The sequence below is a fragment of the Apis laboriosa genome, unplaced genomic scaffold (assembly GCF_014066325.1).
Source record: "Apis laboriosa isolate Shangri-la unplaced genomic scaffold, ASM1406632v1 scaffold5_cov152, whole genome shotgun sequence".
In the NCBI taxonomy this organism is placed as follows: Eukaryota; Metazoa; Arthropoda; class Insecta; order Hymenoptera; family Apidae; genus Apis; species Apis laboriosa.
Window position 1 is genome coordinate 2,050,002 of NW_025223857.1, and position 15,910 is coordinate 2,065,911.

The 15,910-nt window shown below is 26.9% G+C and overlaps 4 protein-coding genes across 5 annotated transcripts; 1 reads left to right on the forward strand and 3 right to left on the reverse strand.

Moving 5' to 3' along the window:
* Positions 1 to 47: 47 nt before the first annotated feature.
* On the reverse strand, positions 48 to 6,200 carry LOC122718212 (troponin C, isoallergen Bla g 6.0301). 2 transcript variants are annotated; one of them, XM_043943060.1, is made up of 6 exons: positions 5,849 to 6,200; positions 4,459 to 4,489; positions 2,700 to 2,843; positions 2,431 to 2,550; positions 1,557 to 1,688; positions 48 to 500 (listed from the first exon to the last, which is right to left on the reverse strand). In XM_043943060.1, the coding sequence occupies exons 1-6, from the start codon at positions 5,870 to 5,872 to the stop codon at positions 472 to 474; spliced, it is 480 nt and encodes a 159-aa protein (XP_043798995.1). In that variant the 5' UTR covers positions 5,873 to 6,200; the 3' UTR covers positions 48 to 471. The 2 variants fall into 2 exon arrangements, with proteins under 2 accessions (XP_043798995.1, XP_043798996.1); XM_043943061.1 differs by having other exon boundaries at positions 5,870 to 6,198.
* Positions 6,201 to 8,857: 2,657 nt separating this feature from the next.
* Positions 8,858 to 9,950, reverse strand: LOC122718043 (translocon-associated protein subunit gamma). The gene is made up of 4 exons (XM_043942709.1): positions 9,732 to 9,950; positions 9,430 to 9,557; positions 9,186 to 9,277; positions 8,858 to 9,084 (listed from the first exon to the last, which is right to left on the reverse strand). The coding sequence occupies exons 1-4, from the start codon at positions 9,859 to 9,861 to the stop codon at positions 8,886 to 8,888; spliced, it is 549 nt and encodes a 182-aa protein (XP_043798644.1). The 5' UTR covers positions 9,862 to 9,950; the 3' UTR covers positions 8,858 to 8,885.
* Positions 9,951 to 10,456: 506 nt separating this feature from the next.
* LOC122718029 (protein claret segregational) lies at positions 10,457 to 13,354 on the forward strand. Its single transcript, XM_043942682.1, has 5 exons — positions 10,457 to 10,674; positions 11,008 to 12,002; positions 12,081 to 12,378; positions 12,455 to 12,729; positions 12,801 to 13,354. The coding sequence occupies exons 2-5, from the start codon at positions 11,008 to 11,010 to the stop codon at positions 13,219 to 13,221; spliced, it is 1,989 nt and encodes a 662-aa protein (XP_043798617.1). The 5' UTR covers positions 10,457 to 10,674; the 3' UTR covers positions 13,222 to 13,354.
* Positions 13,355 to 13,755: 401 nt separating this feature from the next.
* LOC122718270 lies at positions 13,756 to 15,780 on the reverse strand. The gene is made up of 3 exons (XM_043943163.1): positions 14,718 to 15,780; positions 14,425 to 14,635; positions 13,756 to 14,326 (listed from the first exon to the last, which is right to left on the reverse strand). Exons 1-3 carry the CDS (start codon positions 14,854 to 14,856, stop codon positions 13,756 to 13,758), a joined length of 921 nt encoding a protein of 306 aa, XP_043799098.1. The 5' UTR covers positions 14,857 to 15,780.
* Between the last annotated feature and the right edge of the window lie 130 nt (positions 15,781 to 15,910).

A 15,910-nucleotide genomic window follows, 5' to 3' on the forward strand; every position in this document is an offset into this window, starting at 1 on the left:
TTATTATTTTAATAACTTTTATTAAGAAAAATAAATTTCAACATATATCTTTTTAATAGCGTTTTATTAACAACAAATAAATACTGTCCATGAAAAACTTAATAGGCGCGATGCAAATGTATTGGAACTCGTGATTTTTATTACGTTTACAATACACAATAATCACAACTTGCGTATGAAAAAATTAAGTTAAAGTACTCGTTAAAATAGAAGAAAAATCTGTAGACGCATTCCCATGACACTGAAGCCATACATTTTAAATCGTCCCGAGATATGGCCAACAAACGAAGACGCGTCAAAATGTTGGAAGACATAACCTTTGCACATTTTTAGGCACCGTTCTTTTTTGCATTGTAACTTTTTTTGTTTTTTTTTTTTAAAGACACGCAGATAATTAGTTTGAGAGTTGAATGTAATCGTCGCACTTGTATTGTCTTTGAATCGTAACGAATCATCAACATGTAAGAATATTTATTCTCCGGTCATCATTTCCATGAATTCTGAAATAAAACATTTTAATTGCTCAAATCCCAAAAATCAAATATAAATAAAATTTTTAGTTATATTTTTAATTGTTTTTTTTGTTTTTTAAAAAAATATTTTTTAATTTTGAACATTATAATGAAAAAATTAAAAATATTTTATTTTTTCTTTTATATAGCAATTTTATATAACAATTAGAGAATAGTGAATATGTTTGTAATATATATCAGAAAAATATTAATATATAGCTTGTAATTGATTCAAACAAAAGTAAACAACTATATAATCATCTGTTATATATGTCCATGGACATATTTGAGACATTTTTATTTGTGACTATTGGCAATGTTATACAAAGATAAATTATTGTTGATACGCAATGCATTTTGTTTGTTGTTCTAAGAAGATGCCAGGATTTCTGTATTAAAGTTGGAGTGGTTATATTAAGATAAAAATATATTATAATTCGCAATCATTAGAAAATTTAAAAAATTGAGTGATTTTATATAAAATTAGATTATGATGATTTAATATTCTAAACATTGAATATACTGAATAATCTTATGCAAATTCTATTTTAGTAACTTTCATATTAAACAGAAGATAAAAAAAATATTTAATGAGAAAAAAAAATGGATTATCGAAATAAAAAATATTTGATAAATAAAAACTTTCAAAATTTTAAAACATTATGTTGATTTTTTAACTAAGTACATAAATAGTGATATATTATTAAGTACGATAATATCGAAAATGTACATATTTATATACATGTATATATAAATAAACTCCGCAATTAATATATATTGCTGAAGAAGCATTCAATAGACAACATATGCAACTTCTTCAATATAATAACAAATATTCTATTACTATTTAATTGATTACTAACTGAATGAATACTATGAATTACTATGAATACATTTATCAAGAATTGAAATAATGATAATTAAAAATACTTTCATAATATCAATCATAATAAGAATAGTTTCGAATCGATAAGTATAACCTATCAAATTAAATAAATTCAATTATCTTAAAAATACTTATTAATTTATTATATTTTTTCTTACCATCAAAATCAACAGTACCAGATCCATCAGAATCGATTTCCTCAATCATGATATCTAGTTCTTCATCTGTTAATTGATCGTCCAATTCCCTAAGGATCTCACGTAAGCATGTAGTCGGAATATAACCATTTCCTAGAACAAAGTGTTCTGTTTAAGTATCAACGATGTCTTTCAATAATAAAATTGAAAAAGATGATTTATTATTATCTATTAATGAAGAGGATAAAATCTTAAACGAATAATCGCATTAATATATGTACATCTAAAAATTTTTGGCTCGATCGTAATTCATGGAGACTTCGATGACGAAACGGCCCATTTCTTGGCCGTATTCCCGGAGGCATAAGTCTTCTCAAATTCGGTCGGCTTTCATTCCCATGAAATGAAACGGAGACCGGTACTGTTTTTACGCAGCAAATTTCGGAGAATTGGCTATTCTCGGCCATTTAATATATTTTTTTTATTCTTATTTTGCGCCATTTTTCTGTTATTCTGTTTACTATTTCAATCCCTAATTTATCGAAAATCGCAAATGATTATAGTGAGTATATATAATGATTTATCCGTTGTTAATATTTTAATAAAAAAAAAAAAATAAATTTTATAAGAAATTAATGTCAAAAGTAAGTTGAAAAAATAGTAGAAAAAAAATATTGAAATAGAAAAATTTCAACAAAAATTTCTTTGATTCAAATAATATGATTAAACTTAATCTTTCATTTTTTTGCTACATTTTTATATTTTCTTCATAATATAAAACAAATTATAAAGCAATACAAAAAGATACAAGATAATGAAAAGAAAAGTAAGATAAAGTTATAAAATAAGATTACATTGTTATAAATAAAAATTATACAAACAAATATATATTTACCTTCTTTATCGTAGAGTCTGAAAGCTTCTCGAAGTTCTTTTTCTAATGCTTCTGCATCTTCTTCAACAATGAATTTCGCTGCCAACGTAACAAACTCCTCAAACTCAAGACGTCCAGATTCTATGAAGAAAGAAGTAAAATTTCATTCAGAAATTTATTAATTTACTCTTTTATTATACCAATTATAATATCTATCTTAAATTATCATAATAATTATAATTTTAAATATCGCAATAACGTTTGATCAATATTGGATTTGAACTACTTACTGTCGGCATCGACTTCTTCAATTAATTCGTCGAGAATTTTCTTGTTAAAAGGTTGACCCATCAATCTGAGAATATCAGCCACCATATCAGTGGGAATGCTACCACTCTTCTCCCTGTCAAAGCTGTCGAACGCTTTGCGAAGAACTGAAAAATAAAGGTAGAAAAAATTTTTTAAGAAAAATATGATTAATCTTAAGTGTTATTTTATCGCGTTGAAAGCTGTCTACGACTACAGTTACGAATTTAGAAACCGATGTTAATGCCCTTTCGCTCGTAATTCTGGCTCAAAGCTTATTTGGCTTGATGCACCATCGTTCATGCTAGTTAGAATGTTTATTTATCGTTGTCGACCGGTTGGTGTAAAACTAATTTATGCGATAGTTTGTTTTTTATTGAGCTTCTAGTAATCTTTTTTAAAAAAAAAAATGTTTCTTATTATTTTCATTATATAGAAGACAAGTAATTTTTTACATTAATCAAAAAAAATGTTTTTAATAATCAACAGCTGAATATTAAGTTCGATGAAAAACTAAAAAAAAAAAATCTATATACATTTACTAGAAGACAAATGTCTTTGTCGCGTTATTATAATTCGAATATTTCATTTTTTAGAACCAGAGGAACATTACGAGCTTCTATTTTTTCATTCTATTAGAAATTTCTTTCCTCTATTTTTACCAATCCGATTCCCTCCGATCGAATCGTCACGCGATACCTTCTCATCATACTAAGGCGGTTCTGTAGCTATACATAGGCAGCCTATACTGGCTGCCCCCGATCGAATTGAAGCATAAATAAACTCTAGGAACGTGGCGTCTAGATAACTTATCTGACCTGTTTATTCGTTGTTCTGTTTTCATTTTTTTTTCCTGTTTAAAGTTTGAAAAAAAAATCGAAATCGCAGATACCTCTATATCGACAAGTTATTTTAATAGAAGTAAAAAAAGAAACAAATTTGTAATGTATAAAGTCTTTAAAAAAAGAAATATGAAATTAGGATGAAGTGTTAAAAATCAAGTTCAAAGATCAAGAAACAAGAATTAATCATCAGTTTTTAATGAAAATTCGTTCCCAATATATTTTGGAAATTTCCCTCCTATAACACGATGTTTTCTATTTTTTTTTTTTTTTCCCCCTCTCTCGCTGTCGCTAAGCTGCTCGATAAACAACGAGATTACACGGTTCCCGTAAATACAGAGTTTCTTTGTTCTAGAGTTGGCATACGAACAGAGGCCGATTTCCTCCGGGACACGAGACGTAGTTGGCTTCCGACATAAAACGATGAACAGAGTGTACCTAAAGATAGACGGTTCGGTTACATCGGCGCGGGATCTTCCGGAACGATTGAACGAGCCCCCTTGTTCGCCAGGCAGAAGGGTCAGGAAACGGGCGAAAGGGAAACGTGACGAAGGAACATCGGGCCTCCCGATTAAATTTAGCGCGCCCGTGTCCAGTAAACACGATACGATTTCGACGCGATTGAAATACCAAGAATGGTGCGCCGAGGCGGTGGTGGTATCGTGACCGATGTTCGAAGCTTTTATTTTTGAATTTTTTCTTTTCTCGAATTTTCTTCGATTTTTCTTTTCTTCTTTTTTTTTTTATACTTTTTTTTTTGCAAGATGATGGGATTTGATATTTAATGTTCACGTAAAATAGTCGAACGATGAACGATGATTGGTTAAAATTGATCGAACGTTAAGAGTTAATATTTTTTTTTTTTTTTTTTTTTTTTTTTTTTTAATATTTTGATACGTACCAGCAATTTGTTCAGGGGGAAGTTCGTCGGCCTGCGAACAGAGAAAGATGAAATTTGATATCTCTAATATCAGGGATCGGAAAAGAGAAAGAAAATTCTAATTGTGAATCGTTCTTAATATCGATCATGTCTAAACATTTGTGAGATGAAGAAACATTCCGTTACTTTATTAAAATTAATTTTGAAAAGATTTCGAAGTAGACGTGCATGGTTAACCAATGATTCTTTTTTTTTTTTTTTTTTTGAAAATTCGTGCATTTTTTTTTTCTCAATCAAATATTATTCTTTTTATCTTACAGTTGAATTTAACCGGAAAAAAAAAATAATTTTACGATGATTGAACACAGTAGAAACGATCGTGAATAGTCGGACATCGGGCCGTGTTTCTTTTTCCTTGTTGATTTCATTCGTTTCATTCAATAATTTTTCTTTCTAATTTTTCTCGCATCGTATAATACGATAAATATCACGTATTCATATATATGTATATATTATATATATATATATATATATATATATGATTCGATTTTATTTTAAAGAATAAATCAACACGAAAAAGGAAAGGTCCGAGAAAGTTCGCCATGTAAGAAACAATCACGTTTCCACGACCTCGCATCTCTGGACCATAATAATTCCCGATTTTAATCGATTGTTAGGTCATTGTTACTGTTTAGACAGATAAAAAAAAAATACTAAAACAAAAGTCAGAACAGGCGAGAAAAGATATTATACGAAAGAAGAGAAAAAAGAATAAAGAAAAAAAAAAAAAAAAAGAAAGAAAATAGTGGGTGCAGGCATACTGCAGCGGAAGCGGAGGAATTGGTGTTTCAAACCATTATTAATTTAACTTCTAAAGCAAATGATGGATGATTGATGGTTTAATACGTGTAAAACGAAACAAATGAGGTGCATCTCGAATTTCTTTTCTCGAAAGAATCAGAAAATTAACACGTCTCCATCTTTCATGGAGTCTCTTCCAACTTTAACGGAAGACGCACAAAAAAAAAAAAATCTTTTCTTCACGCGGAACAGAAGATTTCTTTGAAAATTGAAACTATTTAAATTCTTACGTTGGAATAAAAGTGAAATAAAAATAATATAGTAATCGATATATAAAAAGAAAAATCAATTTCTTTTATAACAAGAAGAATTTTTCAATATAATATAATATATATATATATTCCCTCGATCAAATAAAATAATTCGAAATTCCAATTCGTCCGACGATTACAAGACAAGAGTGAAGAGTGAAGAGTGAAGAAAAACCACAGAGATAAGGCGAGGCACAGTGATGAATTAAACCAAGAAAGAAAAGAAAAAAATACAATAAATAAATATAGAGAGAATGTACAAGAGGAAAACGTGTATGTTTACCAGGGCGACGACTTACGATATCATCAATAGAACATACCATGGTGGCGCGATTCTCTTTTTTTACTTTTATACTTTTTTTTTTACTTTTTTTTATCTTTTACTCTCTCTTTTTCTCTCTTCCTCTCTCTCTCTCTCTCTCTCTCTCTTTTTTATTATCAACAAGCTAATTTATTTAAAGAGATGAGAAGACTTAAGAAACACTTTCGGCTGGACAATTGTCGAAATACGACGAAAAAAAATCGTCGTGGAAAAAGTCGCGAACTTGGATTGTTGTACTCGCGACGAAAAGAGAAATTGTTCTCTACGTGATCTAGAAACTGGTAGATGGTATGGTTGCTGTCTGTCGAACACTGTCACGAGGAACGGCCATCGTCGCGGTAATATTCGAAAACGAGGATATAGCGGTTGCGTAGCGATGCCGGACCGCACCCCGCAACCTCCAGCCAATCGTGAGCTCCTTCTATACGTTTGTTCACGGGCCTTAAAGCTTTTGGAAAGGCGCTTGCGCTATTTCTGGGATGCAGACGGTGCCGCGAGGCTCGAAATCAGGGCCGTCTTTTCGTCTCTCGACGTTCCAGCCATCTCGCTCTCCCTCTTTCTTCCCGTATCTTTAAAATTAATTCTTATCGCAATCGTACGATTGTGATACTCGTATGCATCATGAATCATCGCATCTTTTTTCTATTCCAGATGATCTTGGACAGAATAATTTTGGAGGTTAAGTAGATCGAGATTGGAATTATGATCGAATAATTTTGGAGATCAAATTAATTTATGCTTCAATCTAATGTAAATTTACGGAATTGGCAGAGTATCGAAGACTTATTGTATATTATAAATTGCTTTAATTGACAATCTGGAAGGAATAAGGAAAAGAAGAAAAATTTTTGTCGCCGCCTTTGTTGTTGTTGTAAACGGATCATAAAAGAGGAGCGAGAATTTTTCTTTTTTTTTTACGAGGAAAGTGCACCGTTGTAAATAATTTAAGATTGAAATTACGAAGCGGAGGAAGGCGGCGGAGAAATGTGACGGAATGGATTCCTTTTTAATTTTAGACGCCCGCTGGAGCAACATATTCACTCGAGTCTTGTTCATTGAGACGACTATGCGCGTATATGTCTTTTTAAAAAGAGGAGAACGATATTGCTGCATTGGTACGAAAATAGAGAATGAAAATTTTGCGATTTGCGTAAGCCACGGAAGAACGACAAAGGCATAAAAATTCATGTGGAACTTATGGTTTGGAATCGAGACAAGATCTTGTTACGATTATTAAAATGTTACAACGTATTATATCCGAGAGTTGCATTGCTTCGATTAATTGAAAGATGACGATTGAAATTTCGATATTTCGTTCGAAATATTGATCGTGAAAAAATTTCAAAATTTAAAAAACTCGTGCTTGAATCTTTAACAGGCTCGCTATAATTCTAAGATTATGAATAGATTTGAATTAATCGCGGATTATAAAGTGATTAGAAAATTTCTTAGATTCATATTAAAACGCTGCTCAGTTTCTTTGTAACTGCATAGATTTCAAATTTTGATTGTATACGCATATTATATTCAAATCAAACGGTTAGTTTTCTGGGTGCATGATGTAATTATTTTGAATAGAAATCCAGCAGCACATAAAATCGCATAACATTGACCGATTCGTCTGTTAAATGCTAAAACGCGAACCGAACGAACAATAGAAAACTCATTGCGCGTTAAAACTCAAGACTATCTTTCCTCGAAAGATTCCATCAATAATGACAAACGTTGGTCACGATTTGTAATAAAATATTTAATAAGATGATTGTTATTGATAATTGTTGCCGAATAATAAAGGATTGGATAATCCGATTCGCATAACAATCAACGGATTATCTGGAGAATGTAGTTTGAGATTTGGAAAAGATCCAAAATATATGCAACTGAGTAATATGTTGCAGTAAATCTTGTAAACTATTATTTATTATTGAACGGAGTAATTGTCGAATGTTTAATCTAGCTGTTGAGGGATTCTAAGCTTTGGTAGGCTCTAATTTTCTAATGTTTCCTATGCAATAATTGAATCGCAGTTTATTCAAAGAATATTGTGAAAATTACGCGAATATCACGTGGTGACATAAATCAAACAAGGAAACTGATATGTTTTTGCCAAATGCATAGCTACAATTGCGCCAATATGAATTTCTCACGTTATAACACACTTGCAAAATTATTCCGTGATATACACATACTAAATGCTCTAATAAACATAAATTTATAAATCTTTCATTCCTAAAATACAAGGATTTTAAATATTATATTTCAACAAATATTAATTTAAATTACGAATTATATTATACAAAATATAACAACTCTTAATGCAAATGCAAATGATAATAGTATGATATAAATGAATGTTTGCATTTTCACTTCTGCATAAGAATAGAATATACAATTTGGCGAGAGATTTTCTTTCGACAGGTTATACGTTGGCATGTGTCCAAGTTAAACAAGCAAATAAAGCATTAGAATGGTCGTGTTGGACTGCATATAATGGATTACAATCTGCGATCCGTTATAATTCGTCATCAGTAATAGAATCAGTTTAATTAATTCGAACGAAAATATTCAGTTGCCGCAAACGACGGTAAATTATAACTCGAACTGTTGTAATGCAAATATTGTCGATCCACGTAATAATAATTTTCAATCATTGAAATTCATATGAAATTCTTTTCATAATAAGCGATTGATTTTCTTCATATTTTTTGGGCAATTTTATATTATTAATCATTCTCATATCTAAATATATATAATTTTGATATAAAGTTGACATAAACTTATTATATCCTGTTAAAATTACAATCTAAATTATATAAAAAAACATTTAATAATTTTGTCTCAAATCAGTATAAATTCAATATAAATCAATGAAACTACTATAATTAAAAACGATTTTATTAAATTTATTCATTCACTCATGAAATTGCAGAATCACACATGTATCGATGATTTTAAATGATTACCATTATGCATTCCATATATATATATATATATATATTTCTACAACATGTATTTTATTGAGATCCAGTCGATAATAATGCTAACAATGCACTCATTGCACCCACAGAAAGTATATAATTTACAGCTGGTGTAAATGTCTTTAGAATATAAAAAGAACATACAATTACAAGAGCTAAAAATAAGGCATTATTGTAAAAAATTGAAAATGTTGTTGCTTCATAATCAGCTACTTCATTTTTTTTCCATAAAATTCTGAAAATTTAATTATTTTATATTAAATTTTAAATATATATATATATATATCTATATAAATATATATCTAATATTATTCCTTGTGTTTAATAATTTTTTACCTTTCATCCTTTTCCTTTTTACTCATTTTTTTATCTTCTGATAACTTTCTACTCATTTCTTTCGTCACTGCATCTTCTCTTTTTACTGCAATCTAAAAAATATATAATTTTTTTATATTTAATTTAATATTTAATTTTTTAAAATAAATCTAAAAATACGAATACTTTTTTTTAACATGTTAATTAATAAAATAATTGTTCATTAACTATGTTAATGAAATGTTTTCTTAATAATTTACAATACCTTATGTTTTAACACGAATTTCGTATTTTTGTATGCAAGAGCAAGAGTATATGTACTCGCTAATGTGACTAAAACAAAGGAAATTAAATTGGCATAGATATCGATCAAATGAATTCTCCAAAAAAGCCCTGTAATATAAAAATAGAGGTTATCTTAAAAAAAAATTATAGTTTCTATATAATTATTTTATTTAATAAAATTATATAATATAAACATATATGGAATTCATAATAAAATTCATATACATTTATAAAATAATAATATAAATAATATTTATAAACTTGTGAAAAATATATACTCACAGATGGGAATTGCCGAAACAATAAAAGCATTGCCGTAAAATAAAGCTGAAGATTTTGTTGATACATTTCTTGAGAAATCTTGAAGAAGAAGTTCTTCTTCTTTTGTAAATGCTTTTGATTTTCCTGACATTTTTTTAAATTATTTCTTTAAGAGATTTCAATTCGTTCCAAACCAATTGTCACTAATTTCGCGCGAATAGAAAATCTTGCTAATCTTCAGTGCACAGTGCGCATGCTCACAAACAGATTGTGTGGAGATTTGTGACAACGTGTCCATAGAAACGTCATTTTGATAAAAGTATAAACTCTGCCATTCAAAAAAATTTTCCTTAAATTTTTCGGCACATTTCATTCGATTATAAAACAATCTATTATTTTTCAAAAATATTTCATTTTTTTAATATTTTAATGATACTTAATATTTTGATTAAAATTTATTAAAAAAATATCACTTAGAAATTGTTTAGAAAATTATATTTAATCGAAACATTCATCTATTTATAAAATTATTTATTCTAATAATTCCTTATTTTTTTTATTCAATATTGAATGTAATATGAAAAAAATTAATAAAAATAAAATGTTTCATAATTATTAATCTTAAGTATTGTCATTGGTTGTATCTTTTATATAGTATCAAATGATTGGTTCTCATATTAGTAATTTTCTGATTGGCTATTTTCAAGCAAATTCAAGTTCAAATACTACAGCGGATATTATTTAACCGCTCTTTGAATGTTGTACAAAGCATTCTATGTGAATATTTTAAGCTTTCCTGAAAATTATATTTAATTTGAATTTGTAACACGAATATAACAGAAAATATGCATTTGTGTGTTGAATAAACATATTGTTTTAAAATTATTGGGTAATTTAATAATAAATGAATAATTTATAAACGTGTGACTACGAGGGACTTGATTGTATTATTTTGGTATACGAGGTTTGTTTTAGATAATTATATCGTTCGTATATAAATTTCTGATCACGAACAATGTATTTTATGTAGTTATAGATAAGTAAATAATTCATTATTAAAAATGATTTTTTAATCAATTTAAAGATTTATGAAATGGTTGATTTAAAGATGCATGAAGAGGAATAAATTTGATAATAATTAAGTAATGCATTATATATTGTGATTTTATATGTTTATATATATATAGGTTTAGTTGAATTTTTTAAATGCATGCTATATATTTCTATTACTATTATATATATATATATATATATATATATTATTATATTAATTTTTATCTTTAATAATTCTACATAGATGGAGTCACGTTTACCAAAGCCAAAATTTAATTTATCAAAAATAGTAAGTACAGAAAATATAAAAACAAATAATCAAAAAATGTCAAAATACCAAAATGATTTGCCTGATGCAAGTTCTAATCATGTTTCTGATAATTTAAAAAAAACTAAAAGTACAATAAATATCACTGCAAAATGTAGAAATGAAAATAAACCTCCAACAAAACAAATTTTAAGTAGATCAAAAACTATGTCTTCTATTACTACTAGAGCTATGAAAAGACCAGCTAATGCTCCCATTGTACATGGAGAAACTAAAAAACCTTTTACTAAACCTCCTATTAAGCCAAAAGTTGTGCAACGAACTGGCACTACATTAACAAGTAATACTATTAGCAAATCTAGTCAAGATACAACAAATAAAAAAGTACAAAATAATACTACAACTAAGCCTTCAAAGTGGGACTTAAAGGGTCGATTGGCCCATACTAGTGACGAACTGTCTAGTGTACGACAGAAATATAAAGAAACTTTATTAAAATATAATGAAATTCAAGAACAATTGAATATATTGAAGACAAATGAAAATACATGTAAAATAAAAGCAGAAGAATATGAAAATTTAAATAAGACATTAAATAATGAACTTAATGAATTAAAAATAGAAATAAATAAAATGCAAGAAGAAAAAGAAAATTTAAAAAAATGTTTGAAAGATACAGAAGAATCATTTAAAAATGTTTCAAAAATGTTGGAAGAATTTAAAGAGAAATGTATTTCTCAAGAAACATTACTTCTAAAACATGAATTTTTAATAAAAGATTTAGAAACAAACTTGGAAACTGAAAGAAAGGTTAATGAAAAATTGATTACAGATAAAAATGATTTGCAATCCTTGGTTCATACAATGGACAAAGATCGTAGAATTTTGCATAATACAATACAAGAAATGAAAGGAAATATAAGAGTATTTTGTAGAGTCCGTCCTAGGACTCCAAATGAATTTGGAAAACCGTATGTATTATATACATAATCAAATATTTAATTTTTAAATACAACACATTTTGTAACAAATATCTATGTTATCCATAGGATGTGTATTATGAACTTTATAGATGAGTGCACTATTGAAGTAGGAAAATTTGATGGATCTGATGCAATTAGTTGTAGTGGAAAATTAAGAGGAACCCGACAAGAATTTACTTTTGATAAAGTTTTTCCTTCGACAGCTAGTCAAAAAGATATTTTTGAAGAATTAGCTTTATTAGTTCAATCTGCCCTAGAAGGGTATAATGTTTGTGTATTTGCATATGGTCAGACTGGTTCTGGTAAAACATACACAATGGAAGGTTTACCAGGCATTGAAAAAGAAGGCATGATTCCTAGAACGGTATATATTTTTTGTTAATATATATATATATAATATATATTTATCTGCAAAAAAAATTTTTTTTTTATTAATTCAGGTACGACATATATTTGAAGAAATGAAAGAATTTCAATTACTTGGTTGGGAATATCGAATAGAAGCTAGTTTTCTTGAAATTTATAATGAACATATTGTTGATTTACTTGATTCTCAATCGAAAATACATGAAATTAGAATGGCCGATAGTAAGGGACATGATTTGTATGTCAGCAATCTTAAAATAGAGGAAATTCACAGTCCTGAAGAATTACATGAATGTCTTTTAACAGCACAACGTAATAGAGCAGTTGCAGCTACTCAATCGAATGAACGGTATATTTACATTTTTTTATGCCTTATAAATAAAAAAAATAGATTTATAATTGTAAAATTTAATATTTTAGATCATCAAGATCGCATTCAGTAGCAAGAATAAAACTAATTGGAATACATAAGACAAAAGAAGAGGTTTCAATAGGAAACCTGAACTTGGTTGATTTAGCAGGATCTGAAAGATTGAAAGGTGAAGAATCAGTACGATTAGCAGAAACGAAAAATATAAATAAATCACTGGCAAATTTGGGCAATGTTATTCTTGCTCTCTTGAAAAAGCAGGAACACATTCCATACAGAAATTCCAAACTCACTCATTTATTAATGCCATCTTTAGGTGGTAATTCAAAAACTTTAATGCTATTGAATATATCTCCTTTAGACGAATGTTATAATGAAACATTGAATTCATTAAGATTTGCTAGCAATGTAAACAGTTGTAAAACAGGTAACGCAAAAAGAACGCGAACAGTTTTACAAAATACTACATAAAATTTCTCAGGACATAATATTTTTTGTAATTAAAAATAACAAAATGATAGCTTTCAGCTATATTTAAACTATTTTAAATATTCGAAGGTTAGTCTTTTGTATCATCTCATTCTTTTTTTTAAAATTATACCAAAAAAACTGTAAATAATTTCATATAAAATATAATCTTATAATGATGTTACATACATATATTCTGTTTTTTTTTCTTTTTAATTAAGTTCAATCCTTTTAATTTTAATTCTTAAATTTTATATAATAAAGAAGATAATTTTTGAAATATTGTGTATTTTTATACACTTTTTATGCAAAACAATTGTTAAAAATATTAGTTATATTATATATATTAAAACTCTAAATAAATAATTCGTTCACTATTTGGAAATATATAAGTGTTATACTGTGCTAAAAAAAATATAAAATTAAATTACAATAAAGAGTGTATTTTTATAATATATTAAAATTTTAAAAGTTTAAAAATAAAAACGTTCAAATACAAATAAAAATATTTTATTTAAAATGAGGCACGTAAAATAATTATTTATGTATTGATTTTATATGGATCATGTAACTTGTAGATACTTCTAATAGGCATGGATAAAAAAATTGAGATTTCTTTAAATTTGCTAAAAAATTTTGAAATTCTGGCGAAGAGCTAACAATGCCTCTTTGTATAACTTTTTTTGATAAAGAATTATCATTTCTTTTATAATTATTTGAATTTTTCAAATTATTTTTTATAAACTGTGAATCTTGACATATGAAATGCTTCATTGATAAATAACTTTTTAATTGTTGATTATTGAAGTATTGATTAAGTTCACAATTGTTGAAAAGCAATAATGTATAAGTATTAAAAATAATTTCATTTTGAACAATATTTATATCTTTATCCAATATATTTTTATTTTTTTCCAAGTTTAATTTATCTTCTTCACCATCATAACTTAAATTTGTTTGAAAATAGAATGTATTATGATTGATTTCAGAATTTGTCATAAATTTTCTTCTAAATTCTAACATAGCAGAATCATTTTTATTAAAAACATTTTTTTTACGATTTTTTAAGAAAGTTTCAAAATAAGGAATAATTGAACTGCTGCACATCCTGTAAAAATCAATTTAAGTTAAAAATGTAATTAATAATATTTTATTATATTGTTATTCATTATTATTCATATTTTATATTAAGAAAATTTTACTTACATATTTTTCCATTTATTTATCACTTTTTTTAAATAACCATGTGAATATATGAAAAATAATATAAAAGATATAGATACAAAGATATAAATATATTGAAGCATAATTTTTAATATTAATATCATGTTACAAAAATTATAATTTGTTTTTGTAATATTTACGATATCTTCTATATTCTTTGCTTTTATTGAAGTATTATACGTAATTCCAAGATCTGAATTTTATAAATAAATTAACGTTAAATTAAAATCATTATTTTATTTATCAATAATAAATTTACTTTAACAAACATTTACCTTGTTCTATTATAATTGAATTATACATATTACTTGTACACAGAGCTATCCATAATCCAAATCCCCAGAGAAACAAGATATTCCACGATATATAATGCGATCTTTTTTGCTTAAATAAGTTTAAGTAACGACAATACATTGCACAAATAATAGTACTTAAGAATATCTACTTTTTTTGTTAGTAGATGATTGTCTACTACCATTATTTTGCATTGTGTGCGTTACTTTTGTCTAATTCGTTGTTACTCGAAAGAGTGTTGTAATATCAGCTCAAAATAAATTTTGTAAATGTACATCAATAATAAATTGAGAGATTACATAAATAAAAAAGAAGACAATCTATGCAAAATGGATGCTCAACAATTTCATATCTATCATATACTATATCATTTATTTAAATGTCAGTAATTTAGAATCTACATAAAAGAAATAAATTATTATGACAATTAATTCTAAAATATTAATTAAAATTTGGGATGCACAATATTTCAACGCGACTTGATACCCTCAATAGACAGCTCATCATTATTTCTGAACTACAAAAAATGGAAGAAGAATATAATGTGTATCCTTATACAACATGTAAAAAAGTAAATAATAATTGTTATAAAAATAATAATTATAAGAAATATAATAATTATTAAAAAAACTGTATATATGTGTAGTGTGCTATACCCAATTATTTTGGCAAATGTTGTTATTGTGCTCAAAAAATTTTATATTTGAAAGAGAAATTAAACATGCGCAATTGTGCTGATGAATGTACATATGACACTGGTAAAAAAAGGATAGTATGCACTCCAGAAAAATGTAAAACACGCAGAAAGTTACATTTTTATAAAAATATTTCATCAATTGAAGGTATATTAATGTCATTGATCTAAAAAAAAACTTATAGAATATTATTAATATTAATTAATATGAAATTATTTATTAGATTTTAAAGATGAAGTTAAAAATGATAAAATAAAAAATACTAAAGAATTGAAAGAATTAGAAAAACCTAACTTGATTGAATTAGAGAAACCTAAGTTGATTGAGTTACAGAAACCTAAGTTGATTGAGCTAGAGAAAGTTAATGAGTTAATTGAATTAGAGAAAGAAAACAAATCTGATCAAATAACTCCACAGTTTTATAAAGTACAAGATGAAATAATTGATACATTTGAAGAAAAAGGCGAACAAACTATTCC

Excerpts from the sequence above, each read along its gene's own strand:
- LOC122718212 (XM_043943060.1), bottom strand. The coding sequence starts at position 5,872 with ATGGTATGTTCTATTGATGATATC. Across the intron at positions 2,844-4,458 it reads TCCCCCTGAACAAATTGCTG|TTCTTCGCAAAGCGTTCGAC; the intron begins GTACGTATCAAA and ends TTTATTTTTCAG. Across the intron at positions 501-1,556 it reads TGGTACTGTTGATTTTGATG|AATTCATGGAAATGATGACC; the intron begins GTAAGAAAAAAT and ends GTTTTATTTCAG.
- LOC122718043 (XM_043942709.1), bottom strand. The coding sequence starts at position 9,861 with ATGTCAGGAAAATCAAAAGCATTTACAAAAGAAGAAGAACTTCTTCTT. Across the intron at positions 9,558-9,731 it reads TGTTTCGGCAATTCCCATCT|GGCTTTTTTGGAGAATTCAT; the intron begins GTGAGTATATAT and ends TTTATATTACAG. Across the intron at positions 9,085-9,185 it reads AAAAAGGAAAAGGATGAAAG|AATTTTATGGAAAAAAAATG; the intron begins GTAAAAAATTAT and ends TTAAATTTTCAG.
- LOC122718029 (XM_043942682.1), top strand. The coding sequence starts at position 11,008 with ATGGAGTCACGTTTACCAAAGCCAAAATTTAATTTATCAAAAATAGTA. Across the intron at positions 12,003-12,080 it reads CCAAATGAATTTGGAAAACC|GATGTGTATTATGAACTTTA; the intron begins GTATGTATTATA and ends TGTTATCCATAG. Across the intron at positions 12,379-12,454 it reads AAGGCATGATTCCTAGAACG|GTACGACATATATTTGAAGA; the intron begins GTATATATTTTT and ends TTATTAATTCAG.
- LOC122718270 (XM_043943163.1), bottom strand. The coding sequence starts at position 14,856 with ATGTATTGTCGTTACTTAAACTTATTTAAGCAAAAAAGATCGCATTAT. Across the intron at positions 14,636-14,717 it reads TTCAATTATAATAGAACAAG|ATCTTGGAATTACGTATAAT; the intron begins GTAAATGTTTGT and ends TATAAAATTCAG. Across the intron at positions 14,327-14,424 it reads ATAAATAAATGGAAAAATAT|GATGTGCAGCAGTTCAATTA; the intron begins GTAAGTAAAATT and ends TGATTTTTACAG.